This window comes from Neoarius graeffei, chromosome 5 (assembly GCF_027579695.1).
Source record: "Neoarius graeffei isolate fNeoGra1 chromosome 5, fNeoGra1.pri, whole genome shotgun sequence".
Taxonomy (NCBI): Eukaryota; Metazoa; Chordata; class Actinopteri; order Siluriformes; family Ariidae; genus Neoarius; species Neoarius graeffei.
The window spans coordinates 67,172,866-67,193,157 of NC_083573.1; the positions used below are offsets into that span (position 1 = coordinate 67,172,866).

The 20,292-nt window shown below is 41.4% G+C and overlaps 1 protein-coding gene across 2 annotated transcripts in view; it reads left to right on the forward strand.

The window, feature by feature from the left end:
* Window positions 1-14,042: 14,042 nt before the first annotated feature.
* The window catches only part of tgfbr2b (transforming growth factor beta receptor 2b), a 56,534-nt gene continuing 50,284 nt past the window's right edge, over window positions 14,043-20,292 (forward strand). Inside the window, exon 1 of one of the 2 annotated variants that reach the window (XM_060922274.1) lies at window positions 14,043-14,352. In XM_060922274.1, the coding sequence (XP_060778257.1) occupies window positions 14,274-14,352 (79 nt within the window). In that variant the 5' untranslated portion in view covers window positions 14,043-14,273. The remainder of the gene's footprint in view (window positions 14,353-20,292) is intronic. The other variant, XM_060922275.1, reaches the window with a different exon arrangement.

The following is a 20,292-nucleotide window of genomic DNA, read 5'->3' on the forward strand; positions in this document are numbered from 1 at the left end:
TCCTCAAAATCTGAATGAGCAATTCATATTCAAAGGTATGAACGATTTCACAAATTTTCAATATGCGTGCCACCTGAGCCACAGAAACACAGACACACAGACAGCCTTCCTCTTTGAACTTTTTTGTGCCGTGTCCAAATCTGCATTGCAGTTGGTGCATTTTTAGAGAATTCTCTCATAAATGCACTCTGCACAGTCTTGTTCAACTGTATTCAAGCGTACTCTAACACACAAAACGCCTTTTCTTTTCCAGTGAATAGCATTTCTATACCTGAAAAGATAAAAGCAAATAAACATTAAACATAAAATTTTGACCTGTTTCCACACATGCTCTTAAAATTTGAGGTCAGTTGAATGAGAATTGGGCAAAGGCAAAGTTATTAGATTGTGAAGTGATATCGAATTTTTTGAAACACCCTGTATATTCAGAATATAAAGTACATGGCTACAAATACTTACGTAAATTCTTGGAACAGAATGGTGTGTTATCAAGGTTCATTGGAATGTTATTAACTAAAAGTTAGTAAGCTATGTAAGTGCTCCTTGATAACTGATATCCTGTTTATAAATACCGAAGTCAATTGGCATGTTAAGATCATGACACATAAAAACCTGAATCATTAAAAATGTTGAAGACTTCATAAATGCCTGAGTTAGTCTGTAGACATTTGGCTGGTCCCCATGAAGAAAACTGCCTTTCTTCTAAAGCTTGTATTTAAAATAAAAATAATAATAAAATAAAGCCTTGGTTAGATTTAGGAGTAGGCATAACATTCACTATCTGCCTTAATAATTATGTTAATGGTCCTCATAAGGAAAACAAAGTAAGCATTTTTTTGCTGTTTGTGTAGCTGATATGATCTGTAGTGTGGCACTGACATTTTTTTTACTCATCAGACCGTAGGTGAGCAGCTGTTCTCATTTCTGTTAGCACTCTAGTAGACATCCATGAGTTCCTTTACAGGGTTATAGTCTTTTCTGCACAGCCTTCAACTCTGTACCCCAGCCACTTGCCCCGCAATAAAACACGCTCCATTTCCCACCATCCATCATCTTGTGTTCTCTTGTGTAAAATGTCTTTATATAATGTAGCCTTGGTTTTGTGAGCTATTTTTATTTACACTGCCCTTACACTGCACTCAAAACAGTACATCAGCACATTATTTGATGTTTTACCTCGTGAATTTTATTGTTGTTGTTGTTTTTTTCAAAATAACCACATTACAGTTTTGATTCTTGCATCACATTTCACAAAAAATTGAGACGGTAAAGCTTTTACTACTTTATAATGGTGCCATTCCTTCTCACAACATTTAAAAGATGTTTAGGGACTGAAGACACCAAGTGATGAAGCTTTTTGGGTGTTATTTTGTCCCATTCTTCCTGCAAAGAGATCTTAAAGTGTGCAACAGTATGGGGTCATCATTGTCATATTTTTCATTTCAAAATTCCCCACACATTCTTGATTGGGGACAGATGAGACAGGCATCCTCTTCTTCCACAGCCATGCCTTTGTAATGTGTGCAGAATGTGTGTGTGTGTGGGGGGGGGGGGGGGGGGGGGGGGGGGTTACTGTTTTGTTGAAATATCCCTGGAAAAGATGTCATCTTGAAGGCAACATATGTTGATATGTTGTTGTGTGATGGTCCATCCCAGATGCCTCCAAGCCCAGAGAAGTTGACGCCACTTCTGAACACAGTTTACATAAGATTTTTATTTTGCACAGTCAAGTTATAACTGGGGGCGGCACGGTGGTGTAGTGGTTAGCGCTGTCGCCTCACAGCAAGAAGGTCCTGGGTTTGAGCCCCGGGGCCGGCGAGGGCCTTTCTGTGCGGAGTTTGCATGTTCTCCCCGTGTCCGCGTGGGTTTCCTCCGGGTGCTCCGGTTTCCCCCACAGTCCAAAGACATGCAGGTTAGGTTAACTGGTGATTCTAAATTGACCGTAGGTGTGAATGGTTGTCTGTGTCTATGTGTCAGCCCTGTGATGACCTGGCGACTTGTCCAGGGTGTACCCCGCCTTTCGCCCGTAGTCAGCTGGGATAGGCTCCAGCTTGCCTGCGACCCTGTAGAAGGATAAAGCGGCTAGAGATAATGAGAATGAGATGAAGTTATAACTGGCATTTGTGGATGTAACTCTGTATTGTAGTGCTTCACAAAGGTTTGCCAAAGTAATCTTGAGCCCATGAGGTTATATCAGCTAGAGATGAATGATGGTTCTTGATGCAGTGCTGTCTGAGGGATCAGAGATCATGAGTGTTCAGCTTAGGCTTGAGCCCTTGCCCTTTACGCACCAAAATTCCTCCAGATTCCTTTAATTGTTTAATAATATAATGCACTGTAAAGGCTGAAATATCCAGTTGTATTTTTCTTTGAGGAACACTGTTTTTAAACATTTCAATACTTTTCTCATGCATTTGTTGACAAACTACAGATCCTCAGCCCATCTTTGCTTCTCAAAGACTAGGCCTTGCTTGGATGCTGATTTTGTGCCAAATCAAGATTACAATCACCTGTTGACATCATCTGTTTCAAATCACAATATTATTTCATTGTTTTACCTCATTACTAGCTCTAAATTACCCCGTCCCAACTCTTTTTGGAATGTGCTGCAGACTTGAAATGCAGAAATGGATGTATATTAACAAATGAAATGAAATTGACCAGACAAAACATGAAATATCTTTGGTTCATACTGTCTGCAATGAAATACACGTCAAAGTAAATTTAGAAATTGCTGCTTTATTTTTTATTTGCATTTTCAATACCAGCCCAACTTGTTCTGATTTGGAGTTGTAGAAACATATGCATAGACAATCTTTCGAAATGTAACCTACGCTGTGAATCTGCGATAATCTTGTGGTGACCAACATAAAATTAGAATAATGTTGTCTTTCTAAAACTACTAGCTGTGGAACCATGAGAAATGTTTGCACATTATTGAGCAATTATTGACAGCAGGAGAAAGATTACACATTTGCAAAATAAACTATTCAGTTGTAGATTTTGTGCATTTTTGTACTTTAGAAAAGCTGTAGTCTGTATGTGTATTTGGATAATTTGCTTTGCAGGCCTGTGGTGCAACGTATAACACGGGACTACATTGCATGCAAATAAAGTGATTGAGCTTGAGTGTTAGCTTAATCATTATTATCACATGCAGAAAGGATGTTGCTTGTATAATGCTTGTGTCTTAGATCAGTAGATACACAACACTCAGCAAAACTGTGGTGAGATCAGGCTGTATAGGAGAGTGAATATTGTGCATGTTGCAGGTACAGAAGCTTTTCCTGTGATTTTTAAGCACTGTATGTTATTCCTGGCAACTTTATTGAACGCACCTCCCTTGGTAGGCCATCTCATACTGTACATATACACAGAAACTGTAGCTCATCTTTTCCATGCACAGTGTATGTTCACCATCCTCTAGTCTTTCATCAGTGGTCAATGTCCAACCATTTCACCACTGTCAACACTCTAAACTCAACAGTGACATTAGGATGTTTAAAATTTCCAGGAACATTGCTGTTCTTAATATACCCATAGCTGCGTCACAACCTGAGCACCACTACGATGATAGTGTCACTGCTGTTCTGAATAATAGCAGTGATCTATCTATCTATCTATCTATCTATCTATCTATCTATCTATCTATCTATCTATCTATCTATCTATCTATCTATCTACTTTGCTATAAAAGCTTTTACAAAAGAATGGAAAGTGTTTTTGGCATCATTGTTCTGAATGGCTTTCACTGTATTATGTCACTAATATTACACACCCAGTGTTTTTAAATCCTTTCATAAATGTTCTTACTGTTTTGTTCACTTGAAATGTGTTGGACTAATACACATTTTTGGTATTCACAGGGATCTATTAATAGCCAAAATTCTTTTTTACTTTTTTCAGCAAAGCAAAGATCCTTTCCTTTGGTTTATGGCTCTGACCATATGTATGTATGTTTGTATGCAGGGGCGCAGATAGGATTTTTGAACTGGGGGGGACTGAGCTGTCAGCAAATTATTCCATTTTGTGTATATATATGTGTGTGTGTGTGTGTGTGTGTGTGTGTGTGTATATATATATATATATATATATATATAAAGTTTGGGGTCACTTTGAAATGTCCTTATTTTTGAAAGAAAAGCACTGTTCTTTTCAATGAAGATCACTTTAAACTAATCAGAAATGCACTCTATACATTGCTAATGTGGTAAATGACTATTCTAGCTGCAAATGTCTGGTTTTTGGTGCAATATCTCCATAGGTGTATAGAGGCCCATTTCCAGCAACTCTCACTCCAGTGTTCTAATGGTACAATGTGTTTGCTCATTGCCTCAGAAGGCTAATGGATGATTAGAAAACCCTTGTACAATCATGTTAGCACAGCTGAAAACAGTTGAGCTCTTTAGAGAAGCTATAAAACTGACCTTCCTTTGAGCAGATTGAGTTTCTGGAGCATCACATTTGTGGGGTCGATTAAATGCTCAAAATGGCCAGAAAAATGTCTTGACTATATTTTCTATTCATTTTACAACTTATGGTGGTGAATAAAAGTGTGACTTTTCATGGAAAACACAAAATTGTCTGGGTGACCCCAAACTTTTGAACGGTAGTGTGTATACATGTTATTTCACCTCCCTCACTGCCATCACCAGGAACTACCTGCAGGCCAGGACAATGATAACATTTTAACATAACCTATGGAAATCCAAAGTTTACACATTATCATCACGTACAGAAATTGCAAAACTAGTTTTAAAACCGCTAAGTTCCAACTGTTAACCATAGCGAGAGGCTGGGCTACGTGTGTGTGTGTAACGTGTAAACCAGTGCATCCTGACTTTCTAACTATGCCTGTGTGTTGCGTGAGCGGCAGTCAGTCAACAACTCTTCGCAAAGTTTCCTTATGAAACAATATGCTCGCTGAAATTATGGCAGGGAACGCCAGATTAAACATTAAAACTGCCTTCTGAGCACTGTATCTACAGGCTACCACCGAAAGAAGGAGGCTACCAGAAAGGCATCACTCCGTACGATTTTACTTTCACTACGACATTACTTTGAACAGACTATCAAAAAATTGCAAGGTGATATGATAAAGTAAGGCACATTTTACTTACAGTCATTTTTTTTTTAAAAAACGATGCAATCGTTTTCTGCCTTTTGGCACCCTTCATCATGCCGTGTTGGGGTCCTGAACTAGGAGGAGCTGTCCCTGATATGCCTGTCAAACTTGTTGTGGGTAACCATAGCAACCAACCTCGAGCTCGCAAGCTGTGCAGTCTGCGCAGTTGCAACTGTCTGTACTGCTGTGCACCTCAATAAACCGAATGGTAATTAGTCTTTTGATTTTCCGTGAGGTTTACCTTATGCAAAGAAAGACAGCATAGACGTTTTTTTCTCCCTATAAGTGGGGGGGACCGAACAAGGTGAATTTAAATCTGGGTGGGACGAATCCCCCCCCCGTCCCCCCCCCCCCATCTGCGCCCGTGTTTGTATGTATGTATGTATGTATGTATGTATGTATGATGCATCCCTCCTGCTGCCGCTTTCCACAGTGGCTCAGATCATATGACGCTGGAGGAGTGAGACACGGCACCTCTGTCAAAGCAAAGCGTGTCAACAGAAACCCAACTCCTCTACCCCGCCACTAAGTGCCAAGAATAGACCTGAACAAACTGTGCACTCCTGAGAAGGCTTTGATACAAAAGAAGGATAGTGTAACCACAGGAATAGTATATTGGCTTCTGCTTTTCACAATATATATTGACTAGCTTGTTAGATTTTGGTGTGTTTAGATATGCCCGTCTTTATATTCTTGTGAGATATGCATCAACCATGAAATATTAAGTTGGTTTTCTCACAGTGTAGAACAGCCTAAGGGCATATGATGAAAGACGATAAAACCACTTCGTATCATCAATAACTCATCTGCCAGAGTGATATGTTTACATTCTTAGTATTTAGCTTGTGTAGAAAGGAGTGTTTAAAAAAGCATGGGAAATTTGACTGCGTACTAAATAAAGTCTTCTTATTGAAATCCTTTAGGGGGTTGAATTTTCTCTTCCAGTTGTCTTTTCTCTTGCCAAATAACACAGTGCTTAAAAGTAGTCCCAGTGGAGGGAGCTATAGAGTAGGATCTCTCTCAGGCACTTCCTCTCACTTTCAGTAAAACCTCATTCTATGAAAAAGTAACTTTCTGATGCTACTGAAAACATTTATGAGATATTTCATAACCTGCACTGTTCATTCGGCAAGGGTGCTCGAACATAATTAAATGCTGATGACGCAAATGTGCCCTCGGTGTAATTTTAAGTGAGAGTAAGATGATAAGTTGTGAATCCAGTCCAGGTGATTGAGGGAGTGAGGGTGTGTGTTAATCTGGGACTTCAGTTTAGCTAAACAGTGTAGCTGAAGAGATAGAGGAGGAGACCAACAAGACGTCTAAGCCGTGCTGATATGTGTGCGTGCCCTAGTACACTTATGTAGGCCAAGAAAATGTTTCAACATGAGCATGCACAATTACAATCGATCATCACAAGATTTTGGCAGTCTTGCCTTGTGGGCTCAGAACACAGCCGTATGTGCCGTCTTTTGATGTGTGATTTCTGTCTGTCTCTACATCAGGTGTTCATGGCCGTGTGTTTAGTGCTGGAGACAGACTGTGTGACTCCTCTCTCTTCTCTCCACATTCAGCAATAGGGTGTGTGAGGATGGCTGAGTGGCAATTTGCCAGGTGTCTGCATGTTCAGGCCTGTCTGTCTGTCTGCTCTAGTCCTTCACATTGTGAAACCTCATGTTCTGTCTCTTTCTCCAAAGAAAGAGAGGGAAGTGGGAGAAAGACAATATTGGGTTAATACACAATATCTCGCTCATACATACCGGTATGCTCTCCTTGTACAAACCCTATTTCCAGAACATTTTCCAAAATGCAATAAAAACAAAAATCTATGATTTGTTAATTTGCGTGAACCTTTATTTAACTGACAAAAGTACAAAGAAAATATTTTCAATAGTTTTACTGACCAGTTTAATTGTACTTTGTAAATATAAACAAAGTTAGAATTTGATGCCTGCAACACACTCAAAAAAGTTGGGACAGAGGCATTATTACCATTGTGTTACATCACCTTTCATTTTAATAACACTTTTTAATTGTATGGGACCTGAGGATACTAATTGTTACAGTTTTTCAATTGGATTTTTTGTCCATTCTTACTTGATGCAAGACTTCAGTTGCTCAACAGTCTGTGGTCGCCGTTGTCTGGTTCTCCTCTTCATAAGAAGAAGAAGAAACCTTTATTTGTCACACGCACACTTCAAGCACAGTGAGATTCATCCCCTGCATTTAACCCATCTGAAGCAGTGAACACACACACACACACACCCAGAGCAGTGGGCAGCCATACTACAATGCCCAGGGAGCAGTTAGGGGTTAGGTACCTTGCTCATGGGCACTTCAGCTCAAGGCCACCCCATGTTAACCTAACTGCATGTCTCTGGGAAACCAGAGGAAACCCACGCAGACACAGGGAGAACATGCAAGCTCCACACAGAAAGGCCCCCGCCGACCACTGGGCTCGAACCCAGAACCTTCTTGCTGTGAGGCGACAATGCTAACCACTACACCACCGTGCCGCCCCTCATGATGCCACATACATTCTCAATAGGAGACAGATCTGTATTGGCAGCAGGCCAGTCAAGCACATGCACTCTGTGTCTATGAAACCATGGTGTTGGGCGGCACGGTGGTGTAGTGGTTAGCACGGTTGCCTCACAGCAAGAAGGTTCCGGGTTCGAACCCAATGGCCGGCGAGGGCCTTCCTGTGTGGAGTTTGCATGTTCTCCCCGTGTCTGCATGGGTTTCCTCCGGGTGCTCTGGTTTCCCCCACAGTCCAAAGACATGCAGTTAGGTTAATGTGGGGTGGCCTTGGGCTGAAGTGCCCTTGAGCAAGGTACTTAACCCCTGACTGCTCCCTGGGCGCTGTGTGTGGCTGCCCACTGCTGTGTGTGCGTGTGTTCACTGCTTCAGATGGGTTAAATGCAGAGGATGAATTTCACTGTGCTTGAAGTGTGCATGTGACAAATAAAGGTTTCTTCTTCTTTTCTTCTTCTGTTGTAGCCCGTGCAGAATGAGGCCTGGCATTGTCCTGCTGAAATAAGCATGGACTTCCCGGGAAGAGACTTTGCCTTGATGAATATGTCATTCTAAAATCACAATATATGCCCAAATATATCAATGATACCTTCCCATACATGCAACTCACCCATGCCATGGGCATTGATGCCCCCCATACCATCACAGATGCTAGTTTTTGCACCTTTCACTGGATGGTTGTGTTCACCTTTGGCACTGAGAACTCGACGTCCGGTTTTCCTGAAAACAAACTGAAGTGTGGACTCATCTGACCACAGCACACGTTTTCACTGTCTTTTGGTCCACCTGAGATGAGTTCGGGCCCAAAGAAATCGGTGGCGTTTCTGTATAGAATTGATGAATGGCTTCATCCTTGTGTAATACAGTTTCAGGTTGCATTTCTGGATGCAGCGACAGACTGTGTTAAGTGACAATGGTTTTTAAAAGTACTCCTGAGCCCCTGTGGCTATATTTGTCACATTAGCATGATGGTTTCTCAGGCAGTGATGCCTGAGGGCTCGAAGGTCATGCACATTCAACAGTGGTTTCCGACCTTGTCCTTTATGCATTGAGATGTCTCTGAATTCCCTGAATGTTTTCAAATTTTTATGTACTGTAGATTTTGAAAGACCTCAATTCTCTGCAATCGTACATTGAGAAATGTTCTTTTTGAATTGACGAGCAATTCTCTCATGGATATTGGCACAAAGGAGTGTGCCATGACCCATCCTTGCTTGCAAAGACTGAGCCTTTGGTGCTGCTCCTTTTATACCTAATCATGACACCCTTACCTGTTCCCAATTAACCTGCTTATTGTGGAATCTTCCAAAAATGGTGTTACTTGAATATCTTATCAACTTTTCAGTCTTATTTTGCCTCTGTCCCAACTTTTTTTGAGTGTGTTGCAGGCATCAAATTCTCACTTTGTTTATATTTACAATTAAGTTGGTCATTAAAACTACTGAAAATCTTTTCCTTGTATCTTTGTCAGTTAAATAAAGTTCACATGAATTAACAAATCACAGATTTTTGTTTTTATTGCATTTTGTAAAATATCCCAACTTTTCTGGAAATGGAGTTTGTACATAAGTAACCATTGTGCTATTGTACATCCATGTTAGCTGTATTAAGTTGATAGATTTGCTAATTTCATGACCTTTGTAATTTCATGAGTGCCTCTTATTCATTCTCTCCCTCTTTCTATCACCATCGCTCGTTTACACCCTTTCTATTTATCTCCTCTGTCTCAATTCAGTATGACTTTTGCCAGTTTTCGACCATGCAATTACAGTGGATTTAATTTAACTTGCATGACTGTATGAGATGATTCCAATAAAATATTGGCTGAATTCTGTAATAAACTGTGATATAGCGTGTTCTCCACGTCAGAGTAAACGTAAAGATTCTTTTATGATAGACCAGCAATTAAAGGAAGTTATTTGACGGCATGGTTGAATCCTCAAGTCTGATTGGTGCATTATTTTCGTATAACAACACAGCTTGGATAGTACTTAAGTCTGTAACATGAACAATAATATTGTTAATAAAGCACTTTTCCTAATGTATTCTTGTTTCTATAGTAACAGCTTATACACAGAGACTTGTACAGTGGACACACCACATAACCTAATAAAGGAATTTGGACATGGAGATCATGTTCTTGCCATTGAATTTGAAAAGATTTTATTGGGATCTTTTGGCACAGTGTGACAAGTAAAAATAAATGAATGAATAAAAAAATAAATAAATAACCACAGAAATTGCACAATGTAAAATCCGACACTGCCAAAACTTCTGTTTCTGTGACCTTTAGTTGCAATGACAATAATGCTAAGATCAGACTACCCAAATTCAGCCTGATTTTGATATGATTTTGTTGTGGCTGACTAATTTCCAGCATCAGGCCTGAATATGAACAATGGGAATGACAAATGGGCCTTGTAGTGGGGCATAATCAAAGAACAGCAATGTGGCATCTGGGACACCCCATGACACCCAGACGAAATGTCTAGCATGTAAGAATATTTTGCATTTTCTCAGCTCGTTTGACACGTCCTACAGCGTTTTCCTTGATAGCCATTTTTGACAATTTCTTAACCCTCCTCCCTGACAACACATAAGGACGTGAATGGTAATTTTTTCGAGGTCAAACTTGTAGTGTTCCCAGCCTCCCAACCAAGACATTTATGGCACTGTGATTGTCTAATCTGACATAACGAGCACTGTGAAAGACAAATTGTACACTCAAAAAAATAAAACATTGGATTTACTTAACCGAGTTATGGCATCCGGTCCCACGAAACTGTGTTAATTTAGATGTATTGAATACAGTGATGTTTTGAATAACTCAACATAACTGTATTCAATACATCTAAATTAACACAGTTTCGTGGGACCGGTTGCCATAACTCGGTTAAGTAAATCCAATGTGGGTTTTTTTGAGTGTATATCATCTGATCCCAGCATTAATCAGCTACTAGGAAGAAGAAGAAGAAGCCTTTATTTATCACACATATACTCAAGCACAGTGAAATGTTTCCTCGGCATTTAACCCATCTGAAGCAGTGACACACACATACACAAGAGAACAATGAGCACACACAGAGCAGTGGGCTGCTATGTTACAGCACCCAGGGAGCAGTTGGAGGTTAGGTGCCTTGCTCAAGGGCACTTCAGCCTAACCTTCAGGCCCCATGTGGACTGTAGGAAAAACCGGAGCACCCAGAGGAAACCCACACAAACACAGGGAGAACATGCAAACTCCATACAGAAAGGCCCCCGTCAGCCACTGGGCTCGAACCCAGAACCTTCTTGCTGTGAGGTGACAGTGCTAATAACTATACCACCGTGACACCCGGAACATACACTGGTCTCGACTCAGGAGCAAAAATGAATTCATGATGAAAGCTATGAGTTTTGTTTGTGACTGCAAAATCATACCGTGTAGCCTAAAGCCAGTTTTTATTATCATGTATGAAATCTCATCTCATTATCTGTAGCCACTTTATCCTGTTCTACAGGGTCGCAGGCAAGCTGGAGCCTATCCCAGCTGACTACGGGCGAAAGGCGGGGTACACCCTGGACAAGTCGCCAGGTCATCACAGGGCTGACACATAGACACAGACAACCATTCACACTCACATTCACACCTACGGTCAATTTAGAGTCACCAGTTAACCTAACCTGCATGTCTTTGGACTGTGGGGGAAACCGGAGCACCCGGAGGAAACCCACGCGGACACGGGGAGAACATGCAAACTCCGCACAGAAAGGCCCTCGCCGGCCACGGGTCTCGAACCCAGACCTTCTTTCTGTGAGGTGACAGTGCTAATAACTATACCACCGTGACACCCGGAACATACACTGGTCTCGACTCAGGAGCAAAAATGAATTCATGATGAAAGCTATGAGTTTTGTTTGTGACTGCAAAATCATACCGTGTAGCCTAAAGCCAGTTTTTATTATAATGTATGAAATCATGAAAAAAAATCATAATTTTTGTAACTGAAAGTAAGTTCAGACTATAATCATCAGAAATAAAAGTCTTCCCATAATTATAATGATTAAGCTGTCTGACACAAGGTTAGAATGCAGACGTCTATCAATAGCAAGGGTTCAAGTGCACGGTATGTTTTATATCCTGATCTTCTGTCCAAGAATAATAATAAAAAATAAAACACACACACTACCGTTCAAAAGTTTGGGGTCACTTTGAAATGTCCTTATTTTTGAAAGAAAAGCACTGTTCTTTTCAATGAAGATCACTTTAAACTAATCAGAAATGCACTCTATACATTGCTAATGTGGTAAATGACTATTCTAGCTGCAAATGTCTGGTTTTTGGTGCAATATCTCCATAGGTGTATAGAGGCCCATTTCCAGCAACTCTCACTCCAGTGTTCTAATGGTACAATGTGTTTGCTCATTGCCTCAGAAGGCTAATGGATGATTAGAAAACCCTTGTACAATCATGTTAGCACAGCTGAAAACAGTTGAGCTCTTTAGAGAAGCTACACTGAAAAAAGTGAAACAAAGCTGTTGTACATTTAATGTATTTGTTTTCATTCCAGTGAATAAAAAAAAAATTAGTTTGCTCCCAGGGGTGGCACGGTGGTGTAGTGGTTAGCGCTGTCGCCTCACAGCAAGAAGGTCCGGGTTCGAGCCCCGTGGCCGGCGAGGGCCTTTCTGTGCGGAGTTTGCATGTTCTCCCCGTGTCCGCGTGGGTTTCCTCCGGGTGCTCCGGTTTCCCCCAAAGACATGCAGGTTAGGTTAACTGGTGACTCTAAATTGACCGTAGATGTGAGTGTGAATGGTTGTCTGTGTCTATGTGTCAGCCCTGTGATGACCTGGCGACTTGTCCAGGGTGTACCCCGCCTTTCACCCGTAGTCAGCTGGGATAGGCTCCAGCTTGCCTGCGACCCTGTAGAACAGGATAAAGCGGCTAGAGATGATGAGATGAGATGAGATGAGTTTGCTCCCATATTCAAAAGTTGTTTAAATGAATTGAAAATATTCAGGTTTTAACGAAGATTATTTACATTAAGTAATAAAACCAATGTATTTGGAGGTGCTGTGGCTCAGTCAACTAAGGTGCCATACCATAAATCCGGGGACCCGGGTTCGATTCTGACCTGAGGTCATTTCCCTCTCTCCAGCTCATTTCCTGTCTCTACACTGTCCTATCCAATAAAGGTGAAAAAAGCCCCAAAAGAATATTTTAAAAAAATGTATTTATTTTAATTTAGGAAAATCTGAAATAATTGCTTTGGTTCAACCATCAGAAATTGGCTTACATGAAGTTAAATATTTCAGGTCAAATCAAATGAATTATTTATATTGTATAACACTACAATATTAGGTGTGATTGATTACCTCAATTTTTTTCTCATCTCATCTCATTATCTGTAGCCGCTTTATCCTGTTCTACAGGGTCGCAGGCAAGCTGGAGCCTATCCCAGCTGACTACGGGCGAGAGGCGGGGTACACCCTGGACAAGTCGCCAGGTCATCACAGGGCTCTCAATTTTTTTAATTTGAGCCAATGTTTAATTTTTTTTTTTTTCAGCACTGAAAAAAATTAAACACTGGCTCAAATTTAAAAAATTGAGGTAATCGATCACACCTAATATTGTAGTGTTATACAATATAAATAATTCATTTGATTTGACCTGAAATATTTAACTTCATGTAAACCAATTTCCGATGGTTGAACCAAAGCAATTATTTCAGATTTTCCTAAATTAAAATAATTACTTTTTACCTTTATTAGATAGGATAGAGACAGGAAATTACCTCGGGTTGGAATCGAACCCCGATCCCTGGACTTAAGGTATGGTGCCTTAGTTGACTGAGCCACAACACTGTTGAATGCATTGGTTTTATTACTTAATGTAAATAATATTTGTTAAACCTGAATATTTTAAATTCATTTAAACAACTTTTGAATATGGGAGCAAACCTTTTTTTTATTCACTGGAATGAAAACAAATACATTAAATGAATAACAGCTTTGTTTCACTTTTTTCAGTGAGTGTATAAAACTGACCTTCCTTTGAGCAGATTGAGTTTCTGGAGCATCACATTATTTTGTGGGGTCGATTAAATGCTCAAAATGGCCAGAAAAATGTCTTGACTGTATTTTCTATTCATTTTACAACTTATGGTGGTGAATAAAAGTGTGACTTTTCATGGAAAACACAACATTGTCTGGGTGACCCCAAACTTTTGAACGGTAGTGTAGTAATGATAAAACTTCTGTCTGTAACATTGTCAACGTGTCATTTTAAGTGGTCTACTCTAAATTAGACTGTAAGGCGTATAATTACAGACTGGGACCAAAAAAAAAAAAAACAGTGCGTTGTGCAGCGGGAGGGAGTCGGAGGAGGAAAAGTCCTGCCCTTACTGAAAGATTTCCTGTTTCAGAGCAAAGCGAGCAGAATCCAGTGGGTGAGTCAACCCGCTAAGTTCAGTGTTCACTCTCACACACTTCACACACACACAAAGAGAGAGAAGGACAGAGCTGTTCATCTCCGGGGCCCCACAGCTGGAGCAGAGAGACGCACAGAGGACACTTCTTTGCAGCTCGGGGACACTTTGAACTTCATGAATGTGAGACACGGCCAGAGGAAAGTGCGCTAATGGAGTATGCTGGCTTTTCTGTGCTCTGGTGGCTCGTTGTCTTCATGTCTCCATTCGCACTGGAGAGGAGCGCAGTGGGTGAGTCTGGGCTTGTGGACACTTCTCTTAGATTTGGGACACCGCCACAGTGGAGCACTGCTGAACACGAGTTCAGTCCTGACACCAACTTCTCTTCTCTTCTCTTCTCTTGTGTTGCTGTAGTGTGTACAGTATAAACCTCACGCTTCCTTTCGTGAGCGCATACACGCGTTTCCACAGGTGCCTTAGCAGAATGACGTCACTGCTGTAAGCAGATACCCACCGCTGACGTAATGTTTATTATCGCTGCTGCTCAGGTTTAAGTTCCTCCACAGTTTATACCCTGTCCTCTGCGCTCCTCCTGTTGCTTTAAGACTTCTGACAGAGTTGTGGATGCGAGGTGTGTTTTCATACAAGACTTTTTCCACTGTCATGTCTTCTTACGTCACCAAACATTCCATTCAGGCGTTTGTGCACTATCCCATCCCTTTCTGCGTCTTGCACAGTTGTTGTTCTATTTGGGGACTTGAACATGAACAGGTCTGTAGGAACGTTAATACGCAGTAAAAACCTGATTTGTATTCACAATGTGTCCTGGCAGATTTCTGTTCTCTCTCCCTAACAGCATAAATACCATTAAGACAGAAATATCAGAGATATTACTTGGGAAAGTGCGTTAAACACAATGTGAAGATTTGCAAATCATGGAAACACTATATGTCATTGAAAATAGTACAAAGACAAGAGATCACATGTTGAAACTGGGAAATTGTATTGTTTTTGAAAAATACATGCTCATTTTGAATTTGATGTCAGCAACACGTTTCAGAAAAGTTGGGACGGGGCAACAAAAGGCTGCAAAAGTTGTGTAATGCTAAAAAAAAACTAATTTGGTTAATTGGCAGGCGGCACGGTGGTGTAGTGGTTAGCGCTGTCGCCTCACAGCAAGAAGGTCCGGGTTCGAGCCCCGTGGCCGGCGAGGGGCTTCCTGTGTGGAGTTTGCATGTTCTCCCTGTGTCCGCGTGGGTTTCCTCCGGGTGCTCCGGTTTCCCCCACAGTCCAAAGACATGCAGGTTAGGTTAACTGGTGGCTCTAAATTGAGCGTAGGTGTGAATGTGAGTGTGAATGGTTGTCTGTGTCTATGTGTCAGCCCTGTGATGACCTGGCGACTTGTCCAGGGTGTACCCCGACTTTTGCCCGTAGTCAGCTGGGATAGGCTCCAGCTTGCCTGCAACCCTGTAGAAGGATAAAGCGGCTAGAGATAATGAGATGAGAATGAGATGGTTAATTGGCAGCGGCAGGGTGGTGTAGTGGTTAGCACTGTTGCCTCAGAGCAAGAAGGTCCTGGGTTCAAGCCCAGTGGCTGGCGAGGGCCTTCCTGTATGGAGTTTGCATGGTGTCTGCGTGGGTTTCCTCCGGGTGCTCCGGTTTCCCCCACAGTCCAAAGACATGCAGGTTAGGCTAATTGGTGTGAGTGTGAATGGTTGTCTGTCTCTGTGTCAGTCCTGCGATAACCTGGCGACTTGTCCAGAGTGTACCCCGCCTCTCACCTATAGTCAGCTGGGATAGGCTCCAGCTTGCCTGCGACCCTGTAGAACAGGATAAGCGGCTACAGATAATGGATGGATGGTTAATTGGCAACAGATCAGTAGCATGATTGGGTATAAAAAGAGCATCTCAGAGAGGCGGAGTCTCTCAGAAGTATAGGGAGGGGTTCATCGCTCTGTGAAAGACTACGTGGGCAAACAGTGCAACAATTTAAGAATAACATTCCTTAATGTAAAATTACAAAGAATTTGGGGATCACATCATCTCTGGTCCATAATATCATTAAAAGAGTCAGAGAATCTGGAGAAATCTCTGTATGCAAGAGACTAGGCTGAAAACTGACATTGGATACCTGTGATCTTCAGGCCGTCAGGTGACACTGCAGCAGACACGTGTCTGTAGTAGAAATCACTGCATGGGCTCAGGAACACTTCAGAAAACAATAGTCTGTGAAAACAGTTCATTACTGCATCTACAAATGCAAGTTAAAACCAGATATAAACAATATCCAGAAACACCACCACCTTCTCTGGGCCCAAGCTCTTTTATGATGGACTGACGCAAAGTGGAAAATCGTCCTGAGGTCTGACGAATCACAGATAGAAATTCTTTTTAGAAATCATGGACACCATGTCCTCCAGGCTAAAGAGGAGAGGGACCATCCAGCTTGTTATCACTGCACAGTTCAAAAGCCAGCATCTGAGGGTGCATTAGTGCACATGACATTGGTAGCTCGTACATCTGGGAAGGCATCATTAATGCTGAATGATATATACACGTTTCAGAGCAATATGCTGCCATCCAGACAAAATATTTTTTTCAGGGAAGGCCTTTCTTCTTTCAGTAAGACAATGCCAAACCACACTTTCTACATATAGTAAAACTGCATGGCTCCATAGTAAAAGAGTCCAGGTGCTAAACTGGTCTGCCTGTAGTCCAGACCTGTCTCCTATTTAAAACATTTGGCGCATTATGACGTGCAAAATACAACAAAGGAGACCCCGAACTGTTGAGCAACTGAAATTGTATATCAGGCTAGAATGGGACAACATTTTCAAAACTACAGCAATTGGTCTCCTCAGTTCCCAAACATTTACAAAGTGTTGTTAAAAGTAGAGGTGATGCAACACAGTAGTAAATATGCCCCTGTCCCAACTTTTTTGAAATGTGTTGCTGACATAAAATTCATAATAAGCATATATTTTTCAAAAAACAATAAAATTTCTCCGTTTCAACATTTGATATGTTGTTTTTGTACCATTTTCAATGAAATTTGGGGTTTCCAAGATTTGCAAATTATCGCATTCTGTTTTTATTTACAGTTTACACAGCATCCTTTTTTGGAATTGGGGTTGTAATTTTAATAGTTTTTAAAGGTTTACAGATATAATATACATACTACATGCATACATACTACCGAACATGTAAAACGTCCTCTCAATGATAGCAGCTTAGCAAGAAGGAACAGTATGGCTTGCTACCTTTATTTCAGAGAGTGTATACAGTGTCTTGCAAAAGTATTCATCCCCCATTGGTGTTTGTCCTGTTTTGTTGCATTACAAGATGGAATTAAAAAGGATTTTGGGGGGGTTAGCACCATTTGATTTACACAACATGCCTACCACTTTAAAGGTGAAAATTGTTGTTTTATTGTGACACAAATAATAATTAAGATGAAAAAAACAGAAATCTGGACTGTGCATAGGTATTCACCCCCTTTCGTATAAAGCCCCTAAATAAGAGCTGGTCCAACCAATTCACTTCATAAGTCGCATAATTAGTTGATTAAGATCCACCTGTGTGCAATCAAAGTGTCACATGATCTGTCACATGATGTCTGTATAAATCAACCTGTTCTGGAAGGACCCTGACTCTGCAGCACTACTAAGCAAGCAATATGAAAACCAAGGAGCCTCCAAACAGGTCAGAGACAAAGTTGTAGAGAAGTATAGATCAGGGTTGGGTTATAAAAAATATCCCAAACTTTGAATATCCCAAGGAGCACCATTAAATCCATTAGAACAAAATGGAAAGAATATGGCAACACTACAAACCTGACAAGAGAAGGTCGCCCACCAAAACGCACAGACCGGGCAAGGAGGGCATTAATCAGAGATGCAAAAAAGACACCAAAGATAACACTGAAGGAGCTGCAAAGATCCACAGCAGAAATGGGAGTATCTGTCCATAGCCATACACTCCACAGAGTGGGGCTTTATGGAAGAGTGGCCAGAAAAAAAGTCATTGCTTAAAAAAAAATCACATTTGGATTTTTCCCGACAGCATGTGGCAGACTCCACAAACACATGGAAGAAGATTCTCAGGTCAAATGAGATTAAAATTGATCTTTTTGGCCATCATGGGAAATGCCATGTGTTGCGCAAACCCATCACCCTGAGAACACCATTCCTACAGTGAAGCATGGTGGTGGCAGCATCATGCTGTGGGGATGTTTTTCATCTGCAGGGACAGGAAAGCTGGTCAGGACTGAAGGAAAGATAGATGGCACTAAATACAGGGCAATTCTGGAGGAAAACCTGTTTGAGTCGGCCAGAGGTTTTGGACTGGGACAAAGGTTCACGTTCCAGCAGGACAGTGACCCTAAGCGTACTGCTAAAGCTACACTGGAGTGGTTTAAAGGCAAACATTTAAATGTCTTGGAATGGCCTAATCAAAGCCCAGATCTCAATCCAATTGAGAATCTGTGGCATAACTTGAAGATTGCTGTACACCAACGCAACCCATCTAACTTGAAGGAGTCACAGCAGTTTTGCCTTGAGGAATGGGCAAAAATCCCAGTGGCTAGATGTGCTAAGCTAATAGAGACATACCCCAAGAGACTTACAGCTGAAATTGCAGCAAAAGGTGGCTCTACAAAGTATTGACTTTTTTTTGGGGGGGGGGATACCTATGCACATTCCAGATTTCTGTTTTTCATCTTAATTCTTGTTTGTGTCGCAATAAAACAACAATTTTTGCCTTTAAACTGGTAGGAATGTTGTGTAAATCAAATGGTGCTAACCCTCCAAAAATCCATTTTAATCCCAGCTTATAATGCAACAAAACAGGACAAACACAAAGGGGGGGATGAATACTTTTGCAAGACACTGTCGGTCGTACTTTTTATTTCAGGGTTACATTGTCAACCTCCTAAACTTTAAGGAGCAGCAGATGGTTCCACACTTTGACTCATCAGTCTTAAAACATACTACTTTTATTATTATATAATAGGTGAATCATATGGCATTGCTTTCCATCTCATTGCTGATTTATTATACATAGGGTGTGGAAATTGAGAAAATGCGGCAAGGTGGTGAAGTGGTTAACACTGTTGCCTCACAGCAAGAAGGTTCTGGGTTTGAGCCCAGTGGCCGACGAGGGCCTTTCTGTGTGGAGTTTGCATGTTCTCCCCATGTCTGTGTGGGTTTCCTCTGGGTGTTCCGGTTTCCCCCACAGTCCAAAGACATGCAGTTTGGTTAATGTGTATGAGTGCACAGAAAGGAACTGGCCACCTTACTGCTGCAGTTCTGCCCAAGTCAACCAAACATGGTTTGTCTCAAGAAGTGACAATGATTCCATAATGAAGTAAAACTGATTAATTATTACACCACAAAATATAAAATGATTTTAACAGGTCACGCATTCAAAGATGCATTAATCAATTTTTAAAAAGAGGATCTGAAGTCCAGGCCAGGAGTCATGTGATCTCATTTGGGGGGTTAAAACTGTTGCATTTCTATTGTATCCATAAATCTGTAAGGTCACGTCATGAAGAGTTTGCCATAACCCCTGCACCCAGCAGGTTATGAATTCCTAATCCAGACTAATGATGGCTGCCAACGTTTTCTTTGTTATTCACTGAGTTTGAGGTGAGGTTTACATTAGACCGTATCAGCAGATCATCAGATTAACGTTTTTAAAACGATTAGCGTGCAAACAGCAACACCAATACACGATTCGCGTGCACACAGCAACACCAATACACGGATACGCTCGGCTCCGCAGGCATCCTGCGCTCCAAATCACTCCGCCCTGAACAGCGAGTGCCCTCTGGAGGGTGCGCACTCCGGCCCTGCGCAGCTCACAGAGCACGCGAGTATAGCGCACGAGCAGTGATTCGGGACTGAGCCGCTGTGTGTGTGATCCCAGTGCATATCACTTACCACTTGCAAGTGGAAGGATGGCAAGCCTAAAGACAATCATAACTACACAATGGGCAGTATTTGCATCAGTATTTGCAGTATTTTCATACTTTTATACTCTTTAATGAAAGGTGATACAAGGCGGAAGTCCACGCCGTTTTTCAGCAGTCGCGTCACATGACCAACGCCAGCGAATCAGGAAGGTGGATGTCACAGTGACGTTGTCCAATGACGACGCCAGCTAGAGCTCAGCACAGCGTATCCGCGTATTCTCAATGTTTACACAGCACCGGACCAGACACGATCTAGA